This window comes from Plasmodium berghei (genome assembly GCF_900002375.2).
Source record: "Plasmodium berghei ANKA genome assembly, chromosome: 9".
NCBI classification, from domain to species: Eukaryota; Apicomplexa; class Aconoidasida; order Haemosporida; family Plasmodiidae; genus Plasmodium; species Plasmodium berghei.
In genome coordinates this window covers 498,087-525,560 of record NC_036167.2, presented here as the reverse complement: position 1 = coordinate 525,560, position 27,474 = coordinate 498,087, and the positions used below count along the sequence as shown (strand labels likewise).

General features: G+C 23.2%; 8 protein-coding genes across 8 annotated transcripts; 3 read left to right on the top strand and 5 right to left on the bottom strand.

Moving 5' to 3' along the window:
* Positions 1-933: 933 nt before the first annotated feature.
* PBANKA_0913800 (DNA-directed RNA polymerase I subunit RPA2, putative) lies at positions 934-5,446 on the bottom strand (the record flags this gene model as incomplete). The annotated part of the gene is made up of 2 exons (XM_034564720.1): positions 934-3,806; positions 3,895-5,446. 2 exons carry the CDS (start codon positions 5,444-5,446, stop codon positions 934-936), a joined length of 4,425 nt encoding a protein of 1,474 aa, XP_034421489.1.
* A 1,377-nt stretch (positions 5,447-6,823) lies between these two features.
* On the top strand, positions 6,824-8,308 carry PBANKA_0913700 (coatomer subunit delta, putative; the record flags this gene model as incomplete). The annotated part of the gene is made up of 1 exon (XM_034564719.1): positions 6,824-8,308. The coding sequence occupies one exon, from the start codon at positions 6,824-6,826 to the stop codon at positions 8,306-8,308; it is 1,485 nt and encodes a 494-aa protein (XP_034421488.1).
* Positions 8,309-9,385: 1,077 nt separating this feature from the next.
* PBANKA_0913600 (conserved Plasmodium protein, unknown function) lies at positions 9,386-11,248 on the top strand (the record flags this gene model as incomplete). Its single annotated transcript, XM_034564717.1, has 1 exon — positions 9,386-11,248. One exon carries the CDS (start codon positions 9,386-9,388, stop codon positions 11,246-11,248), a length of 1,863 nt encoding a protein of 620 aa, XP_034421487.1.
* Positions 11,249-11,876: 628 nt separating this feature from the next.
* PBANKA_0913500 (PQ-loop repeat-containing protein) lies at positions 11,877-13,506 on the top strand (the record flags this gene model as incomplete). Its single annotated transcript, XM_034564716.1, has 7 exons — positions 11,877-11,939; positions 12,082-12,207; positions 12,389-12,470; positions 12,710-12,877; positions 13,011-13,159; positions 13,313-13,360; positions 13,450-13,506. 7 exons carry the CDS (start codon positions 11,877-11,879, stop codon positions 13,504-13,506), a joined length of 693 nt encoding a protein of 230 aa, XP_034421486.1.
* A 1,116-nt stretch (positions 13,507-14,622) lies between these two features.
* On the bottom strand, positions 14,623-16,356 carry PBANKA_0913400 (protein phosphatase PPM8; the record flags this gene model as incomplete). The annotated part of the gene is made up of 1 exon (XM_034564715.1): positions 14,623-16,356. One exon carries the CDS (start codon positions 16,354-16,356, stop codon positions 14,623-14,625), a length of 1,734 nt encoding a protein of 577 aa, XP_034421485.1.
* Positions 16,357-17,525: 1,169 nt separating this feature from the next.
* On the bottom strand, positions 17,526-20,724 carry PBANKA_0913300 (regulator of chromosome condensation, putative; the record flags this gene model as incomplete). The annotated part of the gene is made up of 2 exons (XM_034564714.1): positions 17,526-20,417; positions 20,677-20,724. 2 exons carry the CDS (start codon positions 20,722-20,724, stop codon positions 17,526-17,528), a joined length of 2,940 nt encoding a protein of 979 aa, XP_034421484.1.
* Positions 20,725-21,664: 940 nt separating this feature from the next.
* PBANKA_0913200 (conserved Plasmodium membrane protein, unknown function) lies at positions 21,665-22,912 on the bottom strand (the record flags this gene model as incomplete). Its single annotated transcript, XM_034564713.1, has 1 exon — positions 21,665-22,912. One exon carries the CDS (start codon positions 22,910-22,912, stop codon positions 21,665-21,667), a length of 1,248 nt encoding a protein of 415 aa, XP_034421483.1.
* A 2,495-nt stretch (positions 22,913-25,407) lies between these two features.
* PBANKA_0913100 (conserved protein, unknown function) lies at positions 25,408-27,020 on the bottom strand (the record flags this gene model as incomplete). The annotated part of the gene is made up of 5 exons (XM_034564712.1): positions 25,408-25,435; positions 25,667-25,729; positions 25,851-25,937; positions 26,073-26,762; positions 26,854-27,020. The coding sequence occupies 5 exons, from the start codon at positions 27,018-27,020 to the stop codon at positions 25,408-25,410; spliced, it is 1,035 nt and encodes a 344-aa protein (XP_034421482.1).
* Between the last annotated feature and the right edge of the window lie 454 nt (positions 27,021-27,474).

The window sequence follows — 27,474 nt, the reverse complement described above, 5'->3', positions numbered from 1 at the left end:
ACCATATATACTGTAAAAATTGGCACATAATACACAATTTTGTTTATTATATCCATTTTTTATTATTTATAATATTGTGTGAATAAATAATTGTTCCTATTATTCTAATATTGTATCTTGTTTTACTTGTTTATTTATATATTCGTTCATTATATCCACACATGTAATAGACCATATTCATATGTTTTTGTATTAACAATAAATGTTTTGTAGAAACTATAACAATTTTTTAATTTCATTTGAAGGAAAATAAACAAATAAAATATGGCAAAAGGCATAAATGAAAAAAAGATAAAATTATAAAACCAAATCGTAAAAAAAAAGAAAACAGAGAATATAATAGACACATTTGTTTTTTATGAATTATTGCAACGGTTTTATAAGGTAAATTCGTCCATTTTTTAATTGTTAACATTATTATACATAGAAACTTCATTTGTTATATTTCATCAATTTACTTAATCACATATGTCTAATTATATTATTGTTGCCTTTACTATGATACGGTTCAGCAAGCGAATGCTGTTATTAGAATTTTATATATGCAAATATGTTTATATATATAAATGGAATAATTTTTTAAAAGGGAAAAAAACTGTTTAAGTTTTTTTACTTAAAAAACAAATAATTTTATTTGCTTATTGCTTTGGGTATAAAACAATAAGTTTTATTTAAAATGTAATATATAAAATGTGTAAAAATACATATAATAATTATACATAATATTATAAATGGTTTATTTAAAAAACTAACAAATTTAAAGAGGAATAAAAAAAAAATTAAAAATGATAAATGTATTAATATATAAATAGAAATATTGTAATGAATACATTACTTCCTACTTTTAGGAAAAGAAAGAAGTAACATTGATGTATGTCTTTTGCTTTCCTTTTTCTTTTTTTCATTTTATGGGCTTGCATGATGATTCTTGAATTATTTCATGCCAAATATTGATTCTATAGATTGTACATTTAATCGTATTGTTATATTTAAGCAGACTAACTCATTCAACAAATATCGCAAAACATAAGGAACATATACAATCTTGCATGAAACATTGCAAGATTTGCAAACTGCCATTTTACTATGTCCTCCAATTGACCTTCCTTTGATTAATTTGCCACTACAGTTATATTGCAAAATTGGAGATAATATCAATCCACATTTAGGGCAAACAAAACATTCATGCCCATCTGAATTCATTAAAAATCTTTCATTAATTATAAAACTACAACCATGCGATATTAAACCATCTCTTTCCATTTCTCCTAATCTGATACCACCATGTTTTTTTTTACCTTTTAAAGGCTGGTGTGTTAAATGACATACTGGTCCTGTCCGTCTAACTTGGGCTTTATCATAAGCCATATGTCTTAATCTTTGATAATAAATTACTCCGAAAAATATATGTGCTTGTAATGGGACTCCATATATACCACTATATAATAATTCTGTTCCATAATAATCATATCCTTTATTTAGTAGCAATTTTGCAAAAAAATCAATTTTTTCATCGTAACTAATCTCAGTTGTGTCGCTATTTCCAGTGGAACCTTTTATAGTAGTTTTTTTTTCATCAGCATTTTCATCTAGCTTGTTCAGAAATCCCTTTACTCCACAGCCATCAATCCATGGGTTATTGAAACTTTTTTGTTTAGTATATTTTCTAAAAGGAGTAGCATCAATTCTTTTTCCATATATAGAAGCAGCTTTACCACAAATACTTTCAATAAGCATACCGATTGTCATACGTGATGGTATACCATGAGGATTAAAAATAACATCTGGAACTATTCCACTTTCTGAAAAAGGCATATCTTCATGAGGGAATAATCTTGAGATAACACCTTTTTGTCCATGTCTTGAAGCAAATTTATCTCCTACTAAAGGTGGTCTAGTTGTTCTTAATCTTATTATTGCAATTTGGTTATTTTGTGAATTACTTACACAATCAACATAATAATCACCATGAGTTTTAAAAATTTCATAAGTAGTTAATTCATTTTTTTTATTTATATATGAATATAATGGATTATTTTCTAATATTTTTTGGTTTATACATGGTAAACCATCTTTATTTAAAAATTTTCCTTTATGTTCACGAATATTATTTTTCGATGACAAACTATTAGCATTATATCTAATATTATTACCTAGAACAAAATCAGGAGAATTTGTTTTTTTATATAAATCAATTACTTCCGTTTTATATATATGTGTTCTAAACATCCCTCTATCTGAACTAGCTTTATTAATTATAAGTGCATCTTCCATATCATATCCTGTATATGCTAATATAGCAACAACCGCATTCGTACCACTAGGAAAATTATCAACTCCATAAAATTCATAATCTCTTGTAACAACAAGTGGGAATTGCGGTGTTATAATTCTATAAATTTTATTAGTAAAGGTATAAAACATATTTAAACTTTGTATCCCCATTGTTTGCTTAAGCATTTGGCATTGATATATATTACGAGGACTTTGGTTGTGATCAGAAAATGGTGTTAAAGAAGCTAAAAATGATAAAAAGGATGTTTGTTTTAATTCCATATATTCAAATTTTTGAGGAATTTGTTCATATATATCTATATTCAAGTTTTCATCACTATCGATATAAGTTGTTGATGACATATTATCATCTGAATATTTATCAGATTCACTACTGGTTTCATAATCAGAGCTACTAATATATTCATCCTCATTAAATTGATATTGTTTTTTATTTTCCAGTATATTTAGTACTTTATTTTTACTTTTTGAGGCTTTTTTATTTTCTTTTCTTACAATTTCACTTTCATTGTAATTTTTTGCCTCTTTTTCTATGTTATGTTTTTTATTAGTATAAAAATGATATTGTTCTTTGAGGGTCATTTTTTTCGTATTTTTTGTATTGTTCATATTTAAATTTACAATATTTTCTTTTTTTTTTAAAATTTTTCGAGCCAAATTATTTTTTAATATATCATCATAATTTACAGCTATAGAAACATATGGTTGATATCCAGGCGAAATAAATTCAATACATTTCATTTTTAGATTTAATATAGGCCTTATAATTCTACCTGTGCATGTATTAATTATTATACTATCCATCATTGATTGCTCATTTAAGTATGCAAGAATTTCAAAATGTGACTTTAAATTGTATAAATTATGATTTTTTGCATATTTCAGTTTATAAACTGTTCTTTTAAACTCAGTCTCACTAATATATGTAATAGGGACTGAATCAACAATGATTGGAATAGTTTGATTCTCATAAATAGTATGTATACCACTTGTTTCATCTAAGTTAATATTTATTCCGATTTTTTTTAAATACATTTTTATATTAAATTTATGTGATTCGTTACTAGCAACATTATAAATACAACAATATTGAGACAAGTGATTTAATAAACCACATGGCGAACCGTCAGGTGTATGGACAGGGCATATAAAACCCCAAGATTCTCCTAACAATTTTCTTGGCGATAAAACCTTAACGTCTTGAAAAAAGCTACCTCTATGTATAGATCTAAAATTAGTTAGCAATCTAAGGTTATTAATTTCGTCTGCTAAAATAACCCACCCACTTTTTTGTTGATAATGTATATAATCAGATGCTATATTCCCCGTTTTAAAAAGATATGATATAGAAAAAGATGCAGCTCCAAATGTTCTGGAATTTTCAATAAATACCCGAGCATCACTAAACATTTCTCTCAAGTACCCATCGGCACTTGCAAATAATTTTTCCTTTTCGTTCATAAACATAAGTCTGAGATTTTTCGTGGAATCCATCTTGCTGTTCATATGGTCTAAAGATAAAAGATACGAACATATATATGTATGCACAAAGGTTGAAAAAATATACTAATTAATGCATATGTATGATGAGCTAATTACCATTTTCCGAGGTTAATTCTTCATTGTTTTCCAATTTATCCGCATTATTGTTAAGCAAAATCTGATTAAAGTGGTCTTCACTCAATTCATGCAATATCATTTCTTTGTAACGCAGATATATTTGTTTAACATTGAGCTTGAACACTTCATATTTTTTTTCCAAAAATTTATGAAGAGATCTGCTATACAACATTTGCATTCTATAAAAGCAACTTAAAATTCTTTCTTTAAGAATATTTGATAATAAACTACTGCAAGTTGTTACAGAATGGTATTCTAAAGAATCTTTATTTACTGTAGTAATTAATTTAAATTTGCTTAGAACTAATTGTTTAAACATTAAACAAATCGTTTCGAATTTTTCTGAATTAGTTTGCAAATGTGGTAATACACAATAATTGATAACAGACTTTCCTTTTTTATGATTATTTCCTTCATAATATCTAAATATAGTTCTTGAAACATTTGCATACTTTCCTATATATTTTAAATTATATTTTTCGAATATTTCTTTTTCATTAATATTATTTTTTAAAAAAATCGAATTTATATAATTTTCTATATATTTGATTGCATTTTCATTTTTTATACCCAATTTAATTTTGTTATATATATAACTTTTTTTTTTTATTGGGCTCAGACATAAAATTAACACATTGAATGGTATATGAATAAAAGAACCCTGAAACCGTGATAAAAATTCATATTCATAATTTTTTAAATAAGCTAAAGAATTAATAAAAACGCTATTGTCACTTAGTAAACAATTTATATGAACTTTATTTTCTTCGTTTAGCAATATTGAATTATATTTTGGGCATATCACATATCTTATTATTTTTAAATGACCAGAAATAATAAAAAATCCTCCTAATAAGCTTTCATCTTCCCCCTTTTGAACTAATTCTTTTTTATTTAAGTTTTTTAAATTACATAAATCTGATAACACCATAATAGGTATAAAACCTGTACTTACAGTAGTTCGAACAATTTCATTTTTATATTGTTTATTTATTACCATTAAAACTTCACCTTCATAAGTGCTACAAGCTAATTTGCATAAATATGGGTAATTAGGTCTTGTATTTCCGTTATCACTTTTTATAATTGGGCTTTTTATTATTATATCACTTACATATAATTTTATACGTTCTTTTGGTTTTCTCTCATAATTTAAACAAGAGTATTTATTTAGATTAGGAGAATATTCAATAACTGGTAATGTTTCAGGCATATTTTTTATATACACATTTATAAATGAATTAAAATCATCAATATGAGATTGAACTAAAAATTTTGTGAATATATTATAAGTCCCATTAATTACTTTGTCAATTTTTAATTTTATATTTGGGTATAAGGATTCTATAATTTTTACATGTAATTTTATTTCTTCATCAGTAATATCTAAATTTATCCTTGTTTTTTTATTATTATCTTCATTATTTCGATTTTTGCTAATTAAACTTTTTCTACTATCCATTTTATAACGGTCCATTTCTTTTTCACTTGCTTCATTTGTTTTATGATTATTCGGTGTCATCACCGCCATTTTTGTTTCTTTACTTTTAAGAGAAATTTATGATGAATATTTAACTATACTATTATATATATAATGCATTCCTTTTTAATTATTTGCTTGCTTATTGAAATAATATGGACCATATACATGTAAACGCTGTAGTAGTATAAATATATCGCTTTCCGTTGTTATGTATGTATATATATACATGTACGCCCGTACGACCGTATGCATGTGCTATGGAAAAAAGTATGTATAGGCGTAGTGCCTATATTTTAAATGATATTTTAAATATTCATGGAATTAAACTTATAACTTGTTCATATACCTGCTCATGCAATTTGAGTATGAACAATTTTCAGTTTTTATAAAACTCTGATTACTATTATCATTAAAAATGACACAATGGCCCCTTTATAAATATATACAAAAATATTCAAAAAAAAAAAAAAATATATTTATATGTATATATTACCAGCGTGGCGATGACACAAATCAAAAAATTATATATTTTAATTATTCAATTATTCTAATATATCTACTTTTGATTAACGAAAAAGTTGAAGAAGAAAGAAATATAATGTATATATAGGTAGCATAATGCTCTATTTATATAAAACGACTTTTTTTTTTTTAAATATATGCTACTATTTTTGACTGTAATATTATTATATTTTTTGATTTATATAGTATGATATTTTTAGTGGAATAATTAATATGTATGAAGAACGAATAAAGCACTTACGTATAAATATAAATATTATATAAACCCTGAACTTTGTTTCCTATTTTTCCCCCTCTATGAAAAAATCATAAGCACACAAAACAATTCGTAAATATTATCGCTTCATTGGAATGATATAAAATTTTTAGTATATTTGAATTTATGCATTTTATTTTTATTTTTTTGTGAAGTTGGGGTTAATACATTTTTTCCCTTGTATACCGAAATTTACCTTTATTTTGGAAACATTTTAAAAAAATATTTATATTTATCATATTTATTATTATTTATTATAATTTTTATATTTTTTGCCCATCTTTTTGGATAACATAAATCTTTAGTTTTGTTTTGCCAATACTATTTACATGGTTAACATTCGAGGAGCATTAATATATACATAAGCATTTATATGCGTTATATATATCTTCCCTTTTTTTGAAGCATGTTTGTGTATATATTACCAGGCTCTCAATTTTCTATTAATATATATATATGAATATGAATATATATTTTGTGATTATTTAACGAGCACATCAATTAACAACACAAATAAAAAGCACCCAAAGCTTGACCAGTAAAATTACATATATTTATGCACCCCTGACATACACAGGGCATTCTTTGTATTCAAAAAATAAAATAAAATAAATAATATACAGATTAAACACTTTTTAAAGGGCACAATGACAGTGATAAGCGCTGTAATAAGTACGAAAAACAAAATTTTAGTTTCACGCCAGTTTCAGAATATTAGTAAATGTGATTTAGACTCTCTAACAATTCCTTTTCACAACTTGATAGAAAGAGAAAGGAGTGATCATACATATATAGAAACCGAAAAAGTGCGTTATGTATATCAACCATTAGATAATATATATATTTTTTTAATAACCAATATAAACTCTAATATTATTGAAGATTTAGAAATAATAAAAGTATTAAGCCAGATTATTCAAGATATATGCCAAGGGAATATAAATGAATCCACAATTTTAAAAAAATGTTTTACTATAATATTTTATATTGATGAGTTAATTAAAAATGGCGTAAGAGAAATAGTAAATACGAATCAAATAAAAGCATATATTGAGATGGAATCACATGAAGAAAAGTTACAAACTTTGATAAGAGAAAATAAAGAAAAAGAAGAAAAAGAAAGGAGAAAATTTATTGCATCAAAATTAGAAAAAGATAGACAGAAAAAAAATAAAAGCAACAGTATTAGTAATAATAGTTTTATATCGAATAATATTATTAATAATGTAGAATATAATTCAAATTTAATAGAAAACTTTTTATATAGATCTGAAGACCAACCAACTATTATTGATGAAACATTTAATTCCTATAAAGGTATGCAATTAACAAATAAAAAGGAAAACGTTAGAATATTAGATGTCATAGATAATAGTGGAATAGAACATAAATCAAACATTAATGTTAATTCTATTTTTGATAAACCTGTTAATATATATATAAATGAAAATATTATATGTACACTAAGCTCTGAAGGAACATTATGTGACTTGGATATTCAAGGGGTATTTAATTTACAAATCAACAATAATAAATACTCAAAAATTATTATACAACTAAATAATGAGTATGCAGATAAGGCGAAAATACATCCAATATTAGACAAAAATAAATATAATTCTAATATATTAGAACTAAAAGATAAAAATAAAAATTTTAGAACATCTACAGTATACCCATTGTTAAAATGGAAAATAAACCATCTTAACGATATGTATTTACCTCTTAATATTAGTTGCTGGCCATGTGAAGATAACGAAAGTACAATATTAAATTTGGAAATCGAAAATAAAATGAAAAATTCAAATCAAAATATATACGATTTAAATGTTAATTTAATGTGCCCATCTTCAAGTAAACCACAAGTTATTAGTAAGGATCAAGGAATTATACAGCATGATGGAATTTTATTAAATTGGCATGTTGATACTTTAGAAAATAATAAGAATTGTCAAATAGAAATATCTGTTAACTCAAAGCCTGAACATATATTCCCATTTTCTGTTGAAGCTAAGTCAGATGTTCTTGCACACAATCTTAATGTTCTTAGTGTTATAGACGAAGACACAAATGAGAATATAGAATATGAAATAAAGAAAAACATAACCTATTTGTTTACTGTAAATAAGTAAGGGATATTTATTTTTATCAATAAGCAAGAAATTTCTCTTATTCTTTGTATTTTTTTCTACTCTTTTTACGTAACGATATAAAATAATGTCATTATTCTTTTATAATTTTTCTAAAATTATGGAAAAGGAACAAGCATGGTAATACTGATCGAAGAAACTCTTTACGTTTTATGTCTGTTAAGAGTTTTTTTAACTCTGAAATTTGGGACAAAATCCATTCCAATTTTCCGAGATATTTTATAAATATTATTAATCGTTTATGACAATATGGATTTAGCGAACATGGATATTACTCATTTATATTTATCTATATAATTATTTTATTTTTTTGTATGAAAATTTTTATTACACGATTTTGAACCTCCTCATATTTTATCTTTTCCACTTTATTTTTTGTAATGTTTTCATAAATTACAAAAATATTATGTATAAAAACTAAGCTTTGCATATAAGCCGCTAAATCGATAAACAAAAGATTTAATTATTAATACAAATGTCGTATAATTTTTTAAAGGATGTGAAATAGGAATATGCATATTCATGTAGAAGTGGTAATAATAACTAAAAAGGTATTTCCCTTTGTTGTACATTTTCCTATTATTACTTATTTTTCCAATAGTTATATTGTCTTATCATTAATTGGAAATTAAGGGAAATAAAGCTAGCATATATTTTATGCTATATTCATTAAGGGAAATTTTGTACGTGTGCATAAATATTCTATATATTTTGGTGTGTGGATTAAATATTTTCAGATTATTATAAAATTGTTTAATAAAAATAAATTTTTTCTCCTTATTTTTACCTTATTTATATTCATTATTTTATAGTATTATTATTATTTATTACCTTTTTTCAAAATAATTAAGTTCTCTATTTTTATTAAAAAAAAATTCTTATATGATAGGATGCAAATGGATGAAAGTGCGTATCCATAAATTCCATATTCTAAAATAAGCCCATAAGACTGTATATATGTATGTGGGTATCCATATAAGATCAAAAATCGAGCAAGAAATACAGAAAATATTATTTATAACCAAGGAAAACCTTTTAAAACGTACGAACACATAATTCATGTCTGAAACTGTGAAGACAGGTCTTTTTTATCGAGACTATACTTTATATGTTGGAGAATATATTGTGTATGATGAGGCAAAAAGAGACAAAGATATTTTAGAAGAGACTAAAGGGAGCCCATCTAAAATTAGTGGGGAAACAAATACTTCAAAAGGAAATGAAAAAAAAGAAAATATAATAATAGAAAAAAAAAATGGTTACGATAATTATAAGACTAAGGGGGAAGGTGAAAAACATTATGAAATAAAAGAACAGCTAATAATTTTACAAGGAAATGGAAAATACATAAAACATAATGAAATATATACTGGTTTATTCATAAAAAATGAGTATAGGAATGGTATATGGGTAAAATATAAAAACATACATAATTTATTTGTTTACATGAATTTGTATGATGACATAATTAACAAAAATAACGGCAATAACACCAAACAAAATGGCGTCAGAAATTTAAAAAACTGTTTATATGTTCCATTAAAAGAGGTTAATATATATATTGGTGAATTTGATAATAATATGTTCAATGGATTTTCTTTATATTATTTTTATCCATTTTTATATATTGGATATTTTGTAAACAATTCAATGAATGGATATGGATATATGTTTTATGTTCCATCGATATCAGACGATGATTTTATTTGTTGCTCTGGAAAAAAAAATAATATATTTTTTTCTAGTAATTACTTTAGCTTTTTATCACTAGAAACCTGCAATAGTCAAAATAGTTATATTAATAATTTGAATAATAAGGAAAAACCAAAACTCCAAAGTGGGGAAACCCATTGTAATAATATGCCAGAAAATAACAACAATACTGCTAGCCATAATTTATTATATAACGTGTATGAAAAGATAGAAAATATAATAAAAAAAAAAAGAAATACTAATTTAAAATCCCAAAATGAAAAAAATATTTCTTCTATAGATGAATATAATATGAAAATTGTCCAAAAAAATAAAGAAGCTTATTTCATTGAAAAAATTGAAGAAGACATATTTAAAGATTTCAAGCTAAAAATAAGACGAAAAAACAAGTTATATAAAATAAAGAAAATTTTTGATGAAAATAAAAAAGGAAATATATTTGATATATTGAAATATATTTCTCATGATAATTTAATTTTTCAAGGATATTTTTATAATGGTACTTATTCAACACACTTAAAAAGGCAAATATTACACAAAAAAAAGTTTTTAGAATTATATAAAAATAAATTTGTTCAAAAAATTGAAGCTATTCAAAAGGATATACTTAATGGTTTGTCCCATGATGATCTAAATATAAACAAATATAATTCTCTATATATTTTTGAAAAAAAAACAAAAAATAATGATATCCCATTTCCCAACAATACAAAAGCACATTTGAAAGGTGGGGATACTGAAGAGAAAGAACGTATAGACAAACCAATTGATAATGCAGATATATTAAGTCAAACCTTTGCAAATATAATTGACTTAAATTTAGTTAAACACATTTTCGAATTAATAAATGATAAAAGCATTGAATATAATGTTGAAATTGTTACTGATAAAAAAATTTTTAAGTATAAAACTATATTTAACGAATTAAATATTAATGATGAAAAAACAAATTATTTTAATAAGTGCACATTAAATTTATCTGGTTATTATCAGCTAGTTGTCTTAAACTTTAAATGTAAGTCAGAGAAAACCATTAATTTGTGTACAAGCAAAGAGAATATTCAGAGCGTTTACAAAATTAAAATGTTTTTAATTTCGTCTGATAAATCTTCTATAATTAAGTATAATACATTTGATTTATTTTACATATTTATATACATTAAAACTTCGGATAAAAAAAGTAAAAATAAAAATGTGAAAAAAAAATAGTTTTTTTTTCCATATTGTGAATTTCAGTTTTAATTTTTTTTCACGACCTTTTATTTTGTTATACTATTTTTTGGTGTTATGCACATATAAATATTTACTCCATTTCTTTATGAGAAATAATATAAATTAAAAAATGAACATGTTAAAAAATTATAAGAAATAAAAAGTTAACTCATAATAATTTATTCTCTTTCACGATATGCATATAGCATATAGTGCAGCACATATGTAAGATTTATAATTTTAATATATATATGTAGAAAAACTGTCAATAATGATGGTTTAATAGTAAACTATTATATAATACATACTTCATTCTTCTACTAAAATTATGAATATATGTAAGTCTATTTTCATCGATGAATTATTAATGCAAACACTAAATGGTTTTATACCACTATGGCATTAGCCACAAATTATGTGTTAAAAAAATAAATAATAATATTTTATAAAGCACGAAAATAACCCAATACAAATTATGAGAAATATCTTTACACAGATGTGAGTGTATAATGTGTTATTATTATATGTATAGATACTTGATTAATTAACTTTTAAGCTGATATATAAATATCATTACCCCATTTTTAACAACACATATTTTGATAATCATAAGCATATTTTTAAAATGAAATCGCCATATTTCAATGTTTGTTCAGAAAACTTTTACCATAAAGAAAATATATTATCAGTAAAATAACAACAAATTTGCGCTAACTGTGGTATCGTGCTAGTTTTTATATGCATATATATTAAATATTGTTCCATGTACCTTTATTTAGTTATATATTTACTTATAGGCATTTTTACATTTTCTTTTTATATATATCAAGGTATTAAATAGCATATTCGTGCACTCAATCATTATTGGGGCTTTTTTCATAAAAATTCCACAAATAATAAAAATATTTGTTAGTAAGAACGCTTCTGGCATATCATTTGTATCCGTATATTTAGATGTAATGATTTAATACATTTATGTACACATATTTATATACATTGTAGTGAATACATTGTGGATATAAAGGAACAATGTCGTGTAACCAAAGAGAAATAATATATATGTTAAATTATACCGATGTTACATTTGTATTTATAATAAAATATGAAGTATATACATTATTATTATTTATGTTCTAGATTTTTGTAGCTAGTTCACTAATAGTCCTTTCGATAAGAGATAACATAAATCTGAAACTATATTTAGACACTATTTTAATTCGTAAAAAAATAATACTATAAATATATTCACAAATACATATATATAAGCTAGAAAAATGCATATGTTAGTGTAATGATGCCCATAAAAATAAGTGTTGAAAAAGGAAGAAATGCGTATATGTACTATATTGCTAAACATTGCGTATCAACGTTAGCAGCATTAAAACAATTGAATTATAATTTATTTTGTTTTTCGAATGTGCATGAATAATTCGTCGTATTTTTCACGTCTTTTAACAGATGCGCAAAATCTTTTGATAGTATATTTTATGTGGAAATATAGCAACCAATACTCAAAATTCATTAAAATTTTCAAAATTTGTTTATATATATTTTATATTTTGTTTCTAATCTATGGATTGCCCAATGCATTGCTTCCTTTCATTGGAATAATATCTATTCCAATAGGTTATAAAAAATAAATAAATATTTATATATACATAATTGTATACGCCACCACATAAATCTTTACTATATACACTTTTTGTGTGCGAATATTCTTATAGTTAAATAATTACGGATTTTGTTTTTATAACTTTAGGTAGCTTTTCCAAATTCCCTCAAATACGTTTAAATAAGAAAAATAAGCACACCGGAAGTTTATCTCCAATAACATACTCATTCCTTTTTCTTGGTAATTTATCCAGAATGTTTGTCATATTTTATAATATAAACAATATAATATATATGGTAAGCTACAAAAGAAAGGAAATGAAAAGGAGCAAACAGATAATAGACATGTCTATATGAATACCGATATGTGCACGATGTTTACATACATAAAATGACATTAATAATTAACTCTCGTGCTGTATAATAATAGTAATTATTTTTTTTTTCAAGATAAATTGTGTTTTTTCGGCGGTCTTAAATTTCACTATTTTGTTCCAAGTAAGAGCAATAAAATAAAAAAAAGTATTATACAATAAAAAATATTAACATAAAAGGAAATGGTGTTTATCTTGTGCATTCACCTTTAGATTTTCTATTACTGGAAAAACACAAATAAAATTATAGCTAAAACCAAGGTTGAGTAGAATAAAATACGGTTGATATCATTTGCATAAGTATATATACATATGCCTAGGAATGAGTTCATATTTTTTTTAAGCAAAACTACAACTTATAATTTATAATTATAAATTTTAATTCGTAAGTTATCGTTATGGAAGTATAGTTACAAACCTTTACCACCCCCAAAACGTGATTTTTGTGAAAAATCAAAAAGAAAATTATTTGTTTAAATTATTTTTTATAATATTTTTTCCCTTTTATTTGCATATATTTTGAACATATGCATAAATTAAAATGTTTGCATAATTTTTTTTGTGTATAAACATTTTATCTGAAGCACGTGAATATATACATAGAGTACAATCATTTATGTTCTCTTATTAATTTCTTTATAAATAATTTACTATAAAATATTTATTTATATCACGACGAAGTTATTAAAACATTATGAAATAAAGTGATATTGATGCTGGAACTTATATATATGCACGCATAAATGCATAAGGACGGTGTTTCTAAAAATCGAAACATAATATGTTTATTACATTATTTCGCTGTAAATATGTATTAAATATCTAAATAATAAACTTGCAAATTATAAAGATAGATGCAAACGGAAGAAACATATGTATTACTAAAACGTAAAATAATTAAAAATTATTTATAATAAAAAATAAAAAGGCAAGCATGGTCAAATACATATAATGAAATATATGACAAAATATGCACGTACAATAATAGTGAAATAATATGCATCGCATGTTTCCCTATAGATATAAAACATATAAAAGTAAAATATTAATAATGCAATTATTAAATATGATAAAAAAAATATTATAAACATGGTATTGAATTATATATAAAAATAAAGGTACAATCAATTGAGTTACAACTGTTATGTTATAAAATGCATAAATGCTATTCTATAAAAATATTATCAATAGTTATAGCTTATAAATCAAAAATTTATAATATATTATAAATAATTATTAAAGCTTTATAAATAAATTTTGTATAAGCTTAATAACTTCTTTATTATACCCATCATTTCCAAATAAATAAATGTGTTTTGGTTTTTCCAATTTTTTTTTTAATTAATATTTTCTAGTGAATAAAATTTAATTATACTAATTGTGGGATTAAAATAGTTTAAGAATTACTACAGTTGAATCATCATGATACATTCTTTTATTGGGTTCGATACTAGCAAGCATAATTCGGTCAAATGCTGCATAAGAGGAGTGATTTTCGATAGAAGCACCAATTAAAATTTTTGCAGCTTCTTGAATAGAAAATCCAAAATTATTAACAATTTCATATATGTTAAAGTCATTTAAATCATTTGAGACACCATCTGATACTAGGACTAGATACCTATCGGCTTTTGTTCTTCTGATTGCATGAACTTCTGGGCGACTAGTTATATAAGGAAATGTAAATGGTTCTTGGAAATTACTTCCTTTTTTTATATATTTAGTAGCAAATCGCTTATCTTTTAAGAAAAAATCACCAAAAGATCTTGTACATTGTAATAAACCTTTTATATATGTGGGTTGTTTGCGCACTGGTCTAAATAATCCTAATGGGCCACATCTTTCACTATTGGGCATTATAGCTTGATTTACTTCAGGAAAAACAGTATTCTTAGTAACTTTCGCTAAAATTAATTTTTTATCTTCAGGATGTTCTTTTATCAATTTTTCTTTTTCCTCAGCTTCAGAAATATTATGAGTATTATTTAGTACAACAAAACTATCTGATCTTAATAGAATGGATCTTGAATCACCAACATTACTTACATAGTAACTATGTTTATCCATTAAAACACTTAATGCACATGATCCACTTGCATTATAATTAATACGTTCTTCATTAAAGTCTAAATTTAATTCTAGAAGATCTTGATCTAATTCTACATGTGCATTTTCTATACTTGATATAATATCACGGGGTTTTAATTTGCCATTTATTATTTTCTCCATTAAATTTTTTTTAACGTAAACAGGTAACCATCTTTTTAATAAATCAGCTATCGTTGAACCACCATGCCCATCCATAACAGAAGAAAATATAAATTGGTTATCTTTAAGTCCATATATATCTTCAGCATCTTTTCCCGCATCAATGCTAGAACTTGATTTATGACTTGACAATGGTTCATGCATATTATCATCATAAAAAATATCAATATCATCATCAAGTGTATAATGGCTAGGTAAGGGGGTCATTACTTTATTAGTTTCCACATGTTCTTTATAAAATTTTATAAAATTGTCCATCTTGTTTGTTGCAAGCTCATCAAAATCTTTTATAAATAATGCCTGAAGTGATTTCTTAGGTGTGTATGTGCCTTTTAAAGGTTTTAATTCTATTTCATTCAAATCTATAACACTTACATAGCATCTATCTTCTATAGGATTGTTAGCTGCCCATTGAGTCATATAAATGTTTGAATCATTTTTACGGAGAAATGGAGAGTTTAAATCATCTACTTCTTCAAATATCAAAGAACTAGACCCACATGTCATGTATTGTTTTTTAATGTATTCTTTGTAGTCTTCATGATTATCGATGATGACATTGGGATAAATGAGATGATTAGTAAAACTATTATCCATCATATTTTCATCTTTAGCATAAGGCGCAAACAAATCGTCATAAATAATACCTGTGCTGGTATATTTAATAGGCTTATATTTGCCTATTTGATCCATTTTGGAGGATTTTGTTATTGTTTTTTTCGTTTTCTTTTCTTGGCATAAAACATTATTGTTATCGACCAATATTGATATGATCAAAATCGCCAAACATAATAGTACGCTCTTCGATGAAATCCTTTTCCACAATCGTAATTCGTGGCATAATCCCCCCATTTTGACTGTTTATTATTATTATTAGTATTACTATTCTTATATTTCAATGATATTATTATATATAATTGTATTTCAATGATGTTATATTTAATTATATAATTATTATATTTATATTTTTTTTCATAATGGGTAAAAAATATCGTGTATTAAGAGCTATAGTATTTCAATTATATCTTAATAAAATAATTATAAATAATTTTTCTATATAATTATATAATATGCATAACGTTACCCGCAGCATATAATATACCACTATATTTTCATAATTTTTATTATATAATTATTAGGCATAATAGCTTGAAAAGCAAAAAATAGCTAATAAAAAAAAATTGTTGTAAAATACGTGAGTGCTTTAATAACATAATATGTCACCCTTACGAAAAAATAATATAAAAAATATATATAAGCTATAAGCAAAGAAATAGCTATATAAATCGATACTATTTATTTAACTAAATTTTTAAATCGATACGGAACAAAAAAATTATTATAAACATATTTATAACGAAACAATTGAAAAAAGTACAAATTTTTAGTAATGCGAAAAAATTATATATAAATAATTGCATATATTTAAAGAATTTTTAATTTTAGCCTTTCTTTGTTCATTATATTTTTTCTTCTGTGCACCTTTAAGTAAATGGGCATAGCTTTTCTATAAGATTTTATTTTAATTATTATCAAAACTGCATATAAAAAAACATTGTTTTAGTTTCATATTAGATTAGTATTAAATAAAATATGTAAAGCAATAATAAAAGATTAATCTCAAAAAATAATACTTGTAATAAGTTTCATATTATGAATAAATAAAATAATAAAAATATTCAAATAAAGCCAAATAAATGATCAATATAAATGTTATATATATTCTAATATAATTCACCTAATGTATATATACAAGAAAAATTATAAAAAGAATGTATAACATAAAAATATTATTTTTGTTCATCTTTTGAATAAATGAAAGAAATCATATATATATATATGGCCTTCTTCCAAAGTTATATATGTTCAAAATTCCCTATATTTAAACTTTAATTTTTATAGGGTTTATTGTTTGCAAAGTGAACATACACCGTCCATTATATATACGGTATCTGTATAAAGAAAAATTTGCAAAACAAAGCTGATTATTTCTTTTTGTCTTCTTGCTATTTTTACAATTTTTAGTTATTTAAAAAAAATATTGGTATATTATTTACTTCTGTATGATTTTCACTTTTTTTTTTTATGAATAAATCCGGTTCGAACTCATTCACAAAGAGCAAATTATTTGGCTCAGTGTTCGTTTTTTCACTTTGACTATTTGTTATATTAGATTCTCCTAAAAAATAAGGGTCGTTATTATTATTGCTACCATATATAGTAATAGCAGCGGGCATATCAGTATGCATATTTCTGCTATGTTGTTTTAAATATAAAGGTGAACAGCTTTCATTTTTTTCTTTTGTCGTTTTTGATTGATTAATATGAAGTCTTTTAGGATACTTTTTTAAAATGGGAATAGTTTTATTTTTTCTATTAGTGCTATTTATATTACTACTATTATTATATTTTGGATGAGTTTTATCTTCATCTTTGCTTACGCCCTGGTTTGGTTTATTTAAATTTCTAAAGAGTGACAATTTTTTTTTTAATTTTTTTTTTTCCTTTTTTAAATCATTTAATTGTTGTAAAATTGCATTTAATACGTGACTATAAAAAATGTTTATTTTCTTTTGTTTATTTAATTCTTTTAATAATATTATATTTAAATTAATATATTTATCTTCTTGGGGAGGGTAAGAAGAAAATGAATTTTGGTTTTCAGTGGATAAATCATCAAAATTATTAATAATTCCATCACAACATGATAAATAGTCTATATAATTAACATTTTTATTCATAACTTCAGCTATTTTATTTTTTATAAAATCATAATCAACGTAAATGTTTTTTTTATTTTCAAAATTTAAATAAGTGCCATTTATAAGACAATCTATATCATTTATACATGCAATCTGCTTACTGTTATTAATGTTATTAAGAAAATTCGTAATTTTTATTTTTTCATTAGGCATATTATAGTGTTTTGTATTTTTTTTACTTTTCTGCATTTTCTTTTCATTTTTTGACTCCTCATTTTTCGTTTCTTCCTTCACTTCCTTCTCTATAACTGGTTCACTACAAAAGGCATATAAATTTTCATTTTTTCCAAATTTACTAGAAAAAGGAGAAAATGTGTTTATAATATTTTTGTTAATTCCATATATGGGTTTACTTTTTATATTGTTTATAGTATGATCCATTTTAAAAAATGGAAGATCAGAATATGTAGTATTATTTATTTTTATTCTTTCACAGTTTTGACCCATTTCTTCGTAAGTTTTTTTTTTCTTATCTTCTACTTCGTCTTCATTCCCTTTCAAGCTAGAAGCAATTGCTATACCGGGAGTCGCCTCACTTTTTTCAGAAATTTTAGAAGAAAATATAATTTCTTCATAATTTTTATTTTTCTTACTGTCTCCACAAAGCTTATATTGCTCTATTTGTTTGTATTTAGTATTTAGAATACATTGCATTGTTTCAATATTATCACTGTTTAAAGGTACAGAATTATTACAATGTATTATATTTTCATTTATTTCATTGTATGTTATATCTTGTTTGTCTACTGATTCAAGCAAATTATTCGTATAATAATCATTTATTTTTAATGAACTTATATTATTAGCATCTTGATGTATACCCATTTGAACATATAAATAGTTATTTCCATTTCCTATAAAATTGTATCGAATGGAATTATTATTTTTTTTATCGACATATAATTTGTCTTCAATTAATTTGTTCATGTATTGTATTTTTTTTAATGAGTTTAATAAAAATAACTTATTATCATCTGTTAGTATAATAATATTGTCATCATTACATGAAAACTCTTTAACCTTATGGTTCGATAAATTTAACTTTTTTATTCCAGTAATATTGTTTCCCCAAATATAAAAATTGTTATTTTTTGTTAAACAAGCTGAATATAATTTACCAAGTGATGCTTTTATAACTATGTTATTATTAAAATTCTTTATTTTTATTTCATAATTGGATTTTTTATTATTTGCATTTAATTCACCAATATTGTTATTTCCCCAAGTATATAATTCTCCTGTATTAGTTAACAATGCATTATAATCATGACTCGAGTAAATATTACTTATTTTTAATTTTTTTTTTATATCAACTTTTTTGGGAAAATAAACATTATCTTCATCTTTAAATCCTAGTTTTCCATTTGATCCTGAACCACATGAGTAAATATCATTAAAACATACTATATCTTCCTTTTGTATGTTATTTTCTTTTTCTAAAGGTGTTTGTTTTTGTTCATTTTTTACCTCTTTTGATATTTCCTCTATTGTCTTTTTTATTTCTTCCTTTTCCTTAAATTTGATTTCATTATGAAAATGTAATAAATTTCTCTGATTTAAATTATCTATATGGTTGGTGTAATGTTGGTCATTAATGCTTATATCAAGGTTGGAAAAATATTTATTATTAATTTTATCTTCTTTTTCAATTGCCTTATTTGAATTTGGACATTTTTCGTCTTTTTTTTGTTCATCTAAATCATTAGTAGTATAATTATCTTGAAGTGGTTCTGATTCGGTTAAAAAAATAGAATGATTATTTCCGCATGCAATATCAATAACTTTTTCATTAAAATAAACTAGTAAAGGTGTTGATATTTCTTTGGTCGTATCTCCTATACCTAATTGACCATACTTATTATTTCCCCAAACAAAAATATTATAGTTATGCATTAAGGCTATTATATGCTCAAGTCCACATGATATTTTTCGAATCGCTTGTTTGGAAAAAATTGGATTAATTGTTAGTTTATTTCTATTCGCTTTATCCCCTAAACCTAATTGTCCGTGATTATTTAGCCCGGCTATTTCCAAATCGTTATTTTCGTATATAATTATTATATTATTAGGGCCGTTGTATATATTTTTTATCTTCACATTATTTCGTATGTTTAAAAAACATATTTTTTTTTTTCTATCTATTAAATACTCCTATAAAATTCATAGAACAAATAAGTAATGTGTGATGATATATGAATGTGTAAATATGCGAAAATATATGCGGAATAACCACGATTTCGTTTAAAATAAAAAACAACTATATGGCTATAATTTATAATGCTGCTTTACAACAAATGAAAACTACAATATATTTTATATTTAAAATGCCAATTTCACATTTATCTATCTTTTACTATTTAATATTTACTATGCACATTTATATATTTTTTTTTTCTTTTAAAAGATATACATTTGTTCCATGAAGAATAAGACGATTTTTCACATTTCCTTGACCCATTTTATTTAAAACAAAAATATAGGCGTTAACAAATGTAAGTTTATGTGCACAGCTTTTTAGTTCATATTATAATTTAAGGTATGTATATATACATTATAAGTGGAATTATTATAAGGATATCTATTATATTGATTCATTATTATCGTTTTTTATAATTTTTAAGAACTATAATTTTCCTTGGCACATATTTTCAGAAAGTTTGTATTGCAATTAGCCTTTTAAAATATGCTTAATTACTTTTAGGAATACTATTTTTATTAACTAAAATTTATATTTAATGCATTTTTAGATAAAAAAAATTGTTATGTTTATATAAAGGAAGAATATAATCAATAAATATATAAATAAGAGAAATATGAAATGTGAAATTTACACATTGGCGGGAATTTTCACACATGAATAAAAATTATTGCTTAAATTATAAATAAAAATTAATTAATTATCTATATAAGAAAGTATTATATTCTCCATTATACTTTATAGTTAAGTGATCTTTAAATGATAAGGTAGAACAAAAATCGTAAAATTAAAATATACATCATTGAAAATAAAAGATTTACAATTATTCTCAATATATCAATATATCAAGATATCCATTTATATTTATAGCTTATAAACGTAATATAAAGCTAATATATATATTTATTATAATTACTAAAAAAAATTATAGTAATAATTATAGCGGACTATTATGCAAGCATATAGGCATCATATAATATGGATGCATTTATTTAAAACCATTTGAGATAAATAATCAACAAAACTGTAGGCGTGCATATGCATACAGAGTTTCAGTTAATTGAGAACCAAAAAAGTAAGTTTAAAATATAATATCAAATTATAAGCCAAAAAAAAACAGAAACGAAAAATTAAATATGTAAAATATAATATAAAATGAGCATTATTAACGGTAGAAAAAAAATGAAAAGGGGGAAATATCCTAAGACATTTTGGAAGCATATTTCGCCGAAAAAACCATATAACATGAAATAAAAAAATCAAAAATGAAAGATAAAAAGCAAACAATAGTGTTTGCTACATATAAATATAATATATAACTTAAGTTACAAAACCATTTGGTTTCGATCATATTAGAAGAAATATTGGTGTTAAGGGGTTTTTCATTTCCGTTTTGAATAGAATTTAAATAATCATCATATGAACAAAAAAATAAACTTCCCTCAGCAATGTAACTTGAAATCACAACTTGGCAAATTATAATAAATAATGTACATCCATTTATTAGGGCGCCAATGAAAAGAGAATATTTACATGCTTTCACAATTGTATATAAATCATAGCAACTTAATACATTGAATAAAATTGATGATATAGCTGTACTTATCAATACTAAATAGAAACAGAAATCCTTATGCTTTTGGGTATAATGTATAATCGTTTTAATTATATCATCAAGCGAATCTGCATTAAAAATATTATATTTTGGTAAAGTCGTCTTGTAGAAATAATAATTTTTTAATAATATATAAAAGAGCGATACATATATATTTGATGATAATATTTTGACAAATGTCAATAAAATTTTTTTTTTAAAATGAGGTTCTGTATTTATGTATAACGTTAAAAAATCAAGTAATGATATTATTATAAATATTGATAAAAATATATTGGCATAATTATGTAATTGGCATAATTTATCCCCTATATTTATAAGCATATTACTATTATAATCACTAAACCAATATGTATAAGTCTTTATATTACAAAAAAATGAATTATTCTCAAGATTTTCTATAAACATCAAAGACGTAAATAATATTTGTAAATTTAAGCATACCAATTTTATAATTTTGCTATTTTTAAAATTAATAAAAAGAAAATCTGTGCCCCAAACTTCTAAAAAATGTACAATGTTGAGTATAATTGATAATAAGCCAAAAATAATGTTTATTATATTAAAAGCTTTGTAATAATTATAAAATATTTCATTAGTTTGTAAAATATCTCTTTGATTTTCTGATATGTTGTATTCTCTTATTTTATCTTCTCCCAAAGACAAAAATGTATATGATAGTAAATTAAAAAGTAACACATATATTATTGTAGTTATTATTTGTACTAATCTAACAGCTATTAAAAAATATTTTCCTTGACTCTTTCTTTTATATTCAATTTCTAGTGTTTTTTTCATCCCCCTTATTACCATGGACTTATTTGTTTGCATCATTTTTCTTCAATCTTAGTATTAATTATTTTGCGTTTACATATGATATTTCGTATTTCACCAGTAAATGAATTGTTTGATTTAATTGCACATACCTTGCAATTTTTCACTATTTGTTCGTTAATTTTTTGTTTTGATATTTCGTTAGATTTCCACTTTTTTTTGTTTCCTTCTCTTTTGGTGATACCTCAAATTTCAAATGATATGTGATTGATAATTTTAATGCATACAAATATTAATTATTTGAAGGGGAATATATAAATTCTTCATACTTTGTGAATATTATTCTTATTTTGTTTTACCTTTTTTTTCAAAAAGATGAAAAACAAATAATTTACATTGTGTTTTATTATTTTATAAAAAAGATAAAAACTTTCCTATAAGTTTACATATTCTCCGTTTTACACTGCATTTTATATTTTATATTATTTTGTTCCATTGTTTAAATGCTTTTCTAATTATCTCATTTTAACAATGAATACGGAAATTTAATTTTCACAAACATGAGTTAGTATTTGTTTCAAAACACATTGATATATATATATATATATATATATATATAAATATATTTTTTAACTATATAAAAATATTACAATTTTACGTTTAATTACTGTACACAATGCATGTTATTCGCCGCATGTAAATAATTATTTTATATAATACTCAATTATATATGTTATATAAATATACAATTAATTTATTGAAAACTATTTTTACATGTATATATTTATTTTATACAATTATGTAACTCCAAATAACTATATAATAAGATAAAACATGTATTACTTTTTTATTATGCTTTCTATTATTTTCTTGCTATCCATATATTTGGAATTATTTTCGTATATGAAAACTTTCGATTTATGTTATGTAATTTATTCTATTATTTTGTATTTTAAATATTTTTAGAGTACATATTATGTTTTTTTAATTGCGAATTTCCACACCAGTGGTTTTACAAAAATAAAATATATGTAAGGATTAACGCAAATTTAAATCTTAATTATAGATTAAATATATATTATATATATATAGCAATAATAAAAATTAAGTAGTGTTTAAAAAAATATATATATTTGCAAAGTTTACACGTATTAAAAATTTTTCATTGATCTATATTTCGAGGCGTTATTTTATTATTTTGAAATTCTTTTATTTTAAACACAAAAAAAGGAATGTAATGAATTATCATCAAAAATGGGAAATTCCATAATAAGTTAGACATTATATTTGTAAATTGCACTGATGTAAAAATATATTAACCATTGAAATGTCAAAATTGCTAATATATGAAATAAAAATGCAAATATCTGATTAAAAGGAATAAATGCCTTTTTAGTACTATGCTTATAGTATAAATTAAAAAAATAAAATATAACTATATTAGATATTTCAGATATTTAACGAAAAATATTTCAAATATAATAATATTTTACCATTTTACGGTGTTAATATAAGCTAATAATGAATTCTTTCTATTTTTATATTCGCTTATATCAATCCTTTTTTGGTTTCTCTATGTTATATGCAAATAAATGGATAAAATTTCAATCCTTCAATTTTTATATTGTTCAGAAATATTATAAGCATTGTAGCATTTTTTACTGTGTATAAAACTAAATTATTTTATACTTTATTTGAAATGCCCATTTTTATGGGGATGGTGATTTATTTGTTTTATACATGCATAATAATAGTATGTTTTTTTTAATGGCAATCAAATTTAACGGAACCCCTTTTTTCTAATTTTATAAAAAAGTATTGTCTAAAAATATTAAATAACTGAAGTTTATAATATTATAACGCATTCATAGCAAACGGCTATATGCTAACAAAAAAATATAAATATTAGTGTGTATGAATATATTCCTCTTGTAATGACCATACAAAAGAATATATACTTTTTTATGTAAACAAACACGCAATTGGGCAATTCATTATATAAAGAAACTATATATATGCACATAATAATAAAAGGGTGATCCTCATTATTTTTTTCGGTTTCCCATTTCAAAATGGACAAAAATAAACATAAAAAAATGAATAAAATAATTGAGAGAAACTATAGTACATCCAAAGAAAATACAAAAAGAAAATAATTAAATTAAGGCTAAATTTTAAAGACATAATAAAAATAATAATCATATCAACAATAGTAATTATATTCATAATAATGATCTAGATATAATAATAGTAATAAAACAAAGATGAAAATTGTATGGTTTAAACAAATATAAAACGGATTCACTCATTTATATGATATTTCCTCTTTTTTTATTAGCACACTATCCCCATAATGAAATGTATTATAAAAAAAAAGTAAAGAAATAATAGGTGGATAAAATTTTATGATAGGATAGGGAATTCAAAAAATAGAAAACCCAATCGAAATGGCAAATATTATCCTTTTGTGTATTACAATAAATAGAGAAAACAGTCGGCCCGATATAAATCCGCATATATACACATTTATATATTCGTTTCTTCACGAATCCTTTTCATTTAGTATTTTTGTTCTTCATTAATCTAAAATAAAATAAGAATAAAATTACAATGTTAATTTATGTAAGATAAAAAGTATATATTTCCAAGAAATACTATAAGCATAATACGTGCATACATATATATGTTTAATCATTTCGAAATTAACAATTTTTTTTAATTCTACAATGGTAAAAATGTGTTTGATATGCATGGACACGGATAATTAAAAATAAGAAATTCATAAGCGGAAAACTTCAAATTAATTGTTTGTACCGTTTCTTTTCTTTTCGCTCTTTGTTCAATTTTAATTTAAATAAATGCCTCTCATCATGTATTCTAAAAATGGTATAAAAATCGGGGTATATGTTTATAATGCATTTGTAAAGGTATAAATAAATATTGAGAAAACATTTTTTATTTTATATATTTATTTTGCTTTTATTCATTCAAGTCTTACTTGTAAAAATCCTTTGTTTTGGATAAAAGCTGCATTTCTTCTTTCAATTTTTTTGGATGATATGTGTTCAATTTTGCTTCAATTTCCCTACGAAATTATCAGATGTATAAAAATAAAATGATTGGTATGTTGTCTTATTCGAATGGAATGATATTTAGAATATGCATTGATTTAATCACAGTTTTTTATATATTTTTTTGTCTTTTTTTGGCATCAGTTTACTCTGGAAGTTGAACAGAATTTTGCCTCCAGTACACTGAGTTAAGCGAATTTGTTTTTCTTTTTAAATCAATTAATTTGTTATTTAAGTAAATACATAAATTGTTGTCATCTATAAGTCTAGGAGTAATAATTATTTGGTTATCTTTTTTGGTTTTAATAAAAATGTTGTCAAAAAAATCAATAAATTTTTCCCATTTGTTAAATACTTTATAAATTGATATTCCCGAAGATACAATTTTATGATTATAATAAGAATATTCAAAAACATGTTTATATATATCTTTTATATTAATAAAACAATTATTATGCTGTAAATACTTAAATAAATTCAAGGCAACATTTATAGCACTATAATTATAATGCTCTTGCTTATAAAAATAATGGTAATCATTACATTTACCATTATACAAACTTTTGAATTTTAAAATTTTATTTTGTAAAGATAAAGGGAATCTTATATTTACATTACGAATACATTTATACATATCTTTTTTATTATGAAACGTAGCATAACATATATTGCTGTTTATATATGGGTCATTTCTGTGACTTAAGCACCTCAAAATTTGAAGTTTACCATATTTATTTAAACTTTTTCTTAGTCTTTCTTGAATATATTCATTAGTTTTGTTATTTGGTAAGTTTGTTATCTCGATAGTATTTTCCCCGTATATATACATATATTCGTACCTGTATTAGAAAAAGAATGTAAAATGTGTATATCCTTGCATTTATGGAATTATTTTCTTATATGTGAAAATATATAGAATTATTCTATTACCCAGATTTAGGTGTGCAATATCTCCAATCAATGAAACATTTTGAATTTTTTGAATATAAGGGCTGATGGAACAAGCTTGCGTTTATTATTTTTTTCTTTTTTTTTTCAACATAGCATTTTATTTTACTACCTCCAGGGTATTTATGAAAAAATCTTTTAAAAATCATTATATGCTAAAGTGGGGCTAAAACTTACACTAGTATGATTTCATTGTAAGGTCCAACAAAAATGTCAAATAATACAATAATATAATAATATCTTTATATATATGTAACTGTGTGATATATATATATTTTTTAATAATATAAACATAAATATAATACTTACATATAGGAAAAATGAATACTAAAATTTTACATTATTTTATAAATATGCGCTTTTATTGGATATATTCAAAAAAAAATTAATTAAAAAGTTACACAAATAAGAAAGAAATGAAAATAAAACACAAAATAACTTTATAAATTTCCTATGCATCATCCAATTAAGAATTAACTTAAAATTTTTATACATATTTTATTTTTAATTTTCGTTGATTTTGTACAGAAAAAAAGGAAGAAAATACGACAAAATATCCGTAGAATAAATAACAGTGCGTTGAAGATTTCATCAAAATAACAT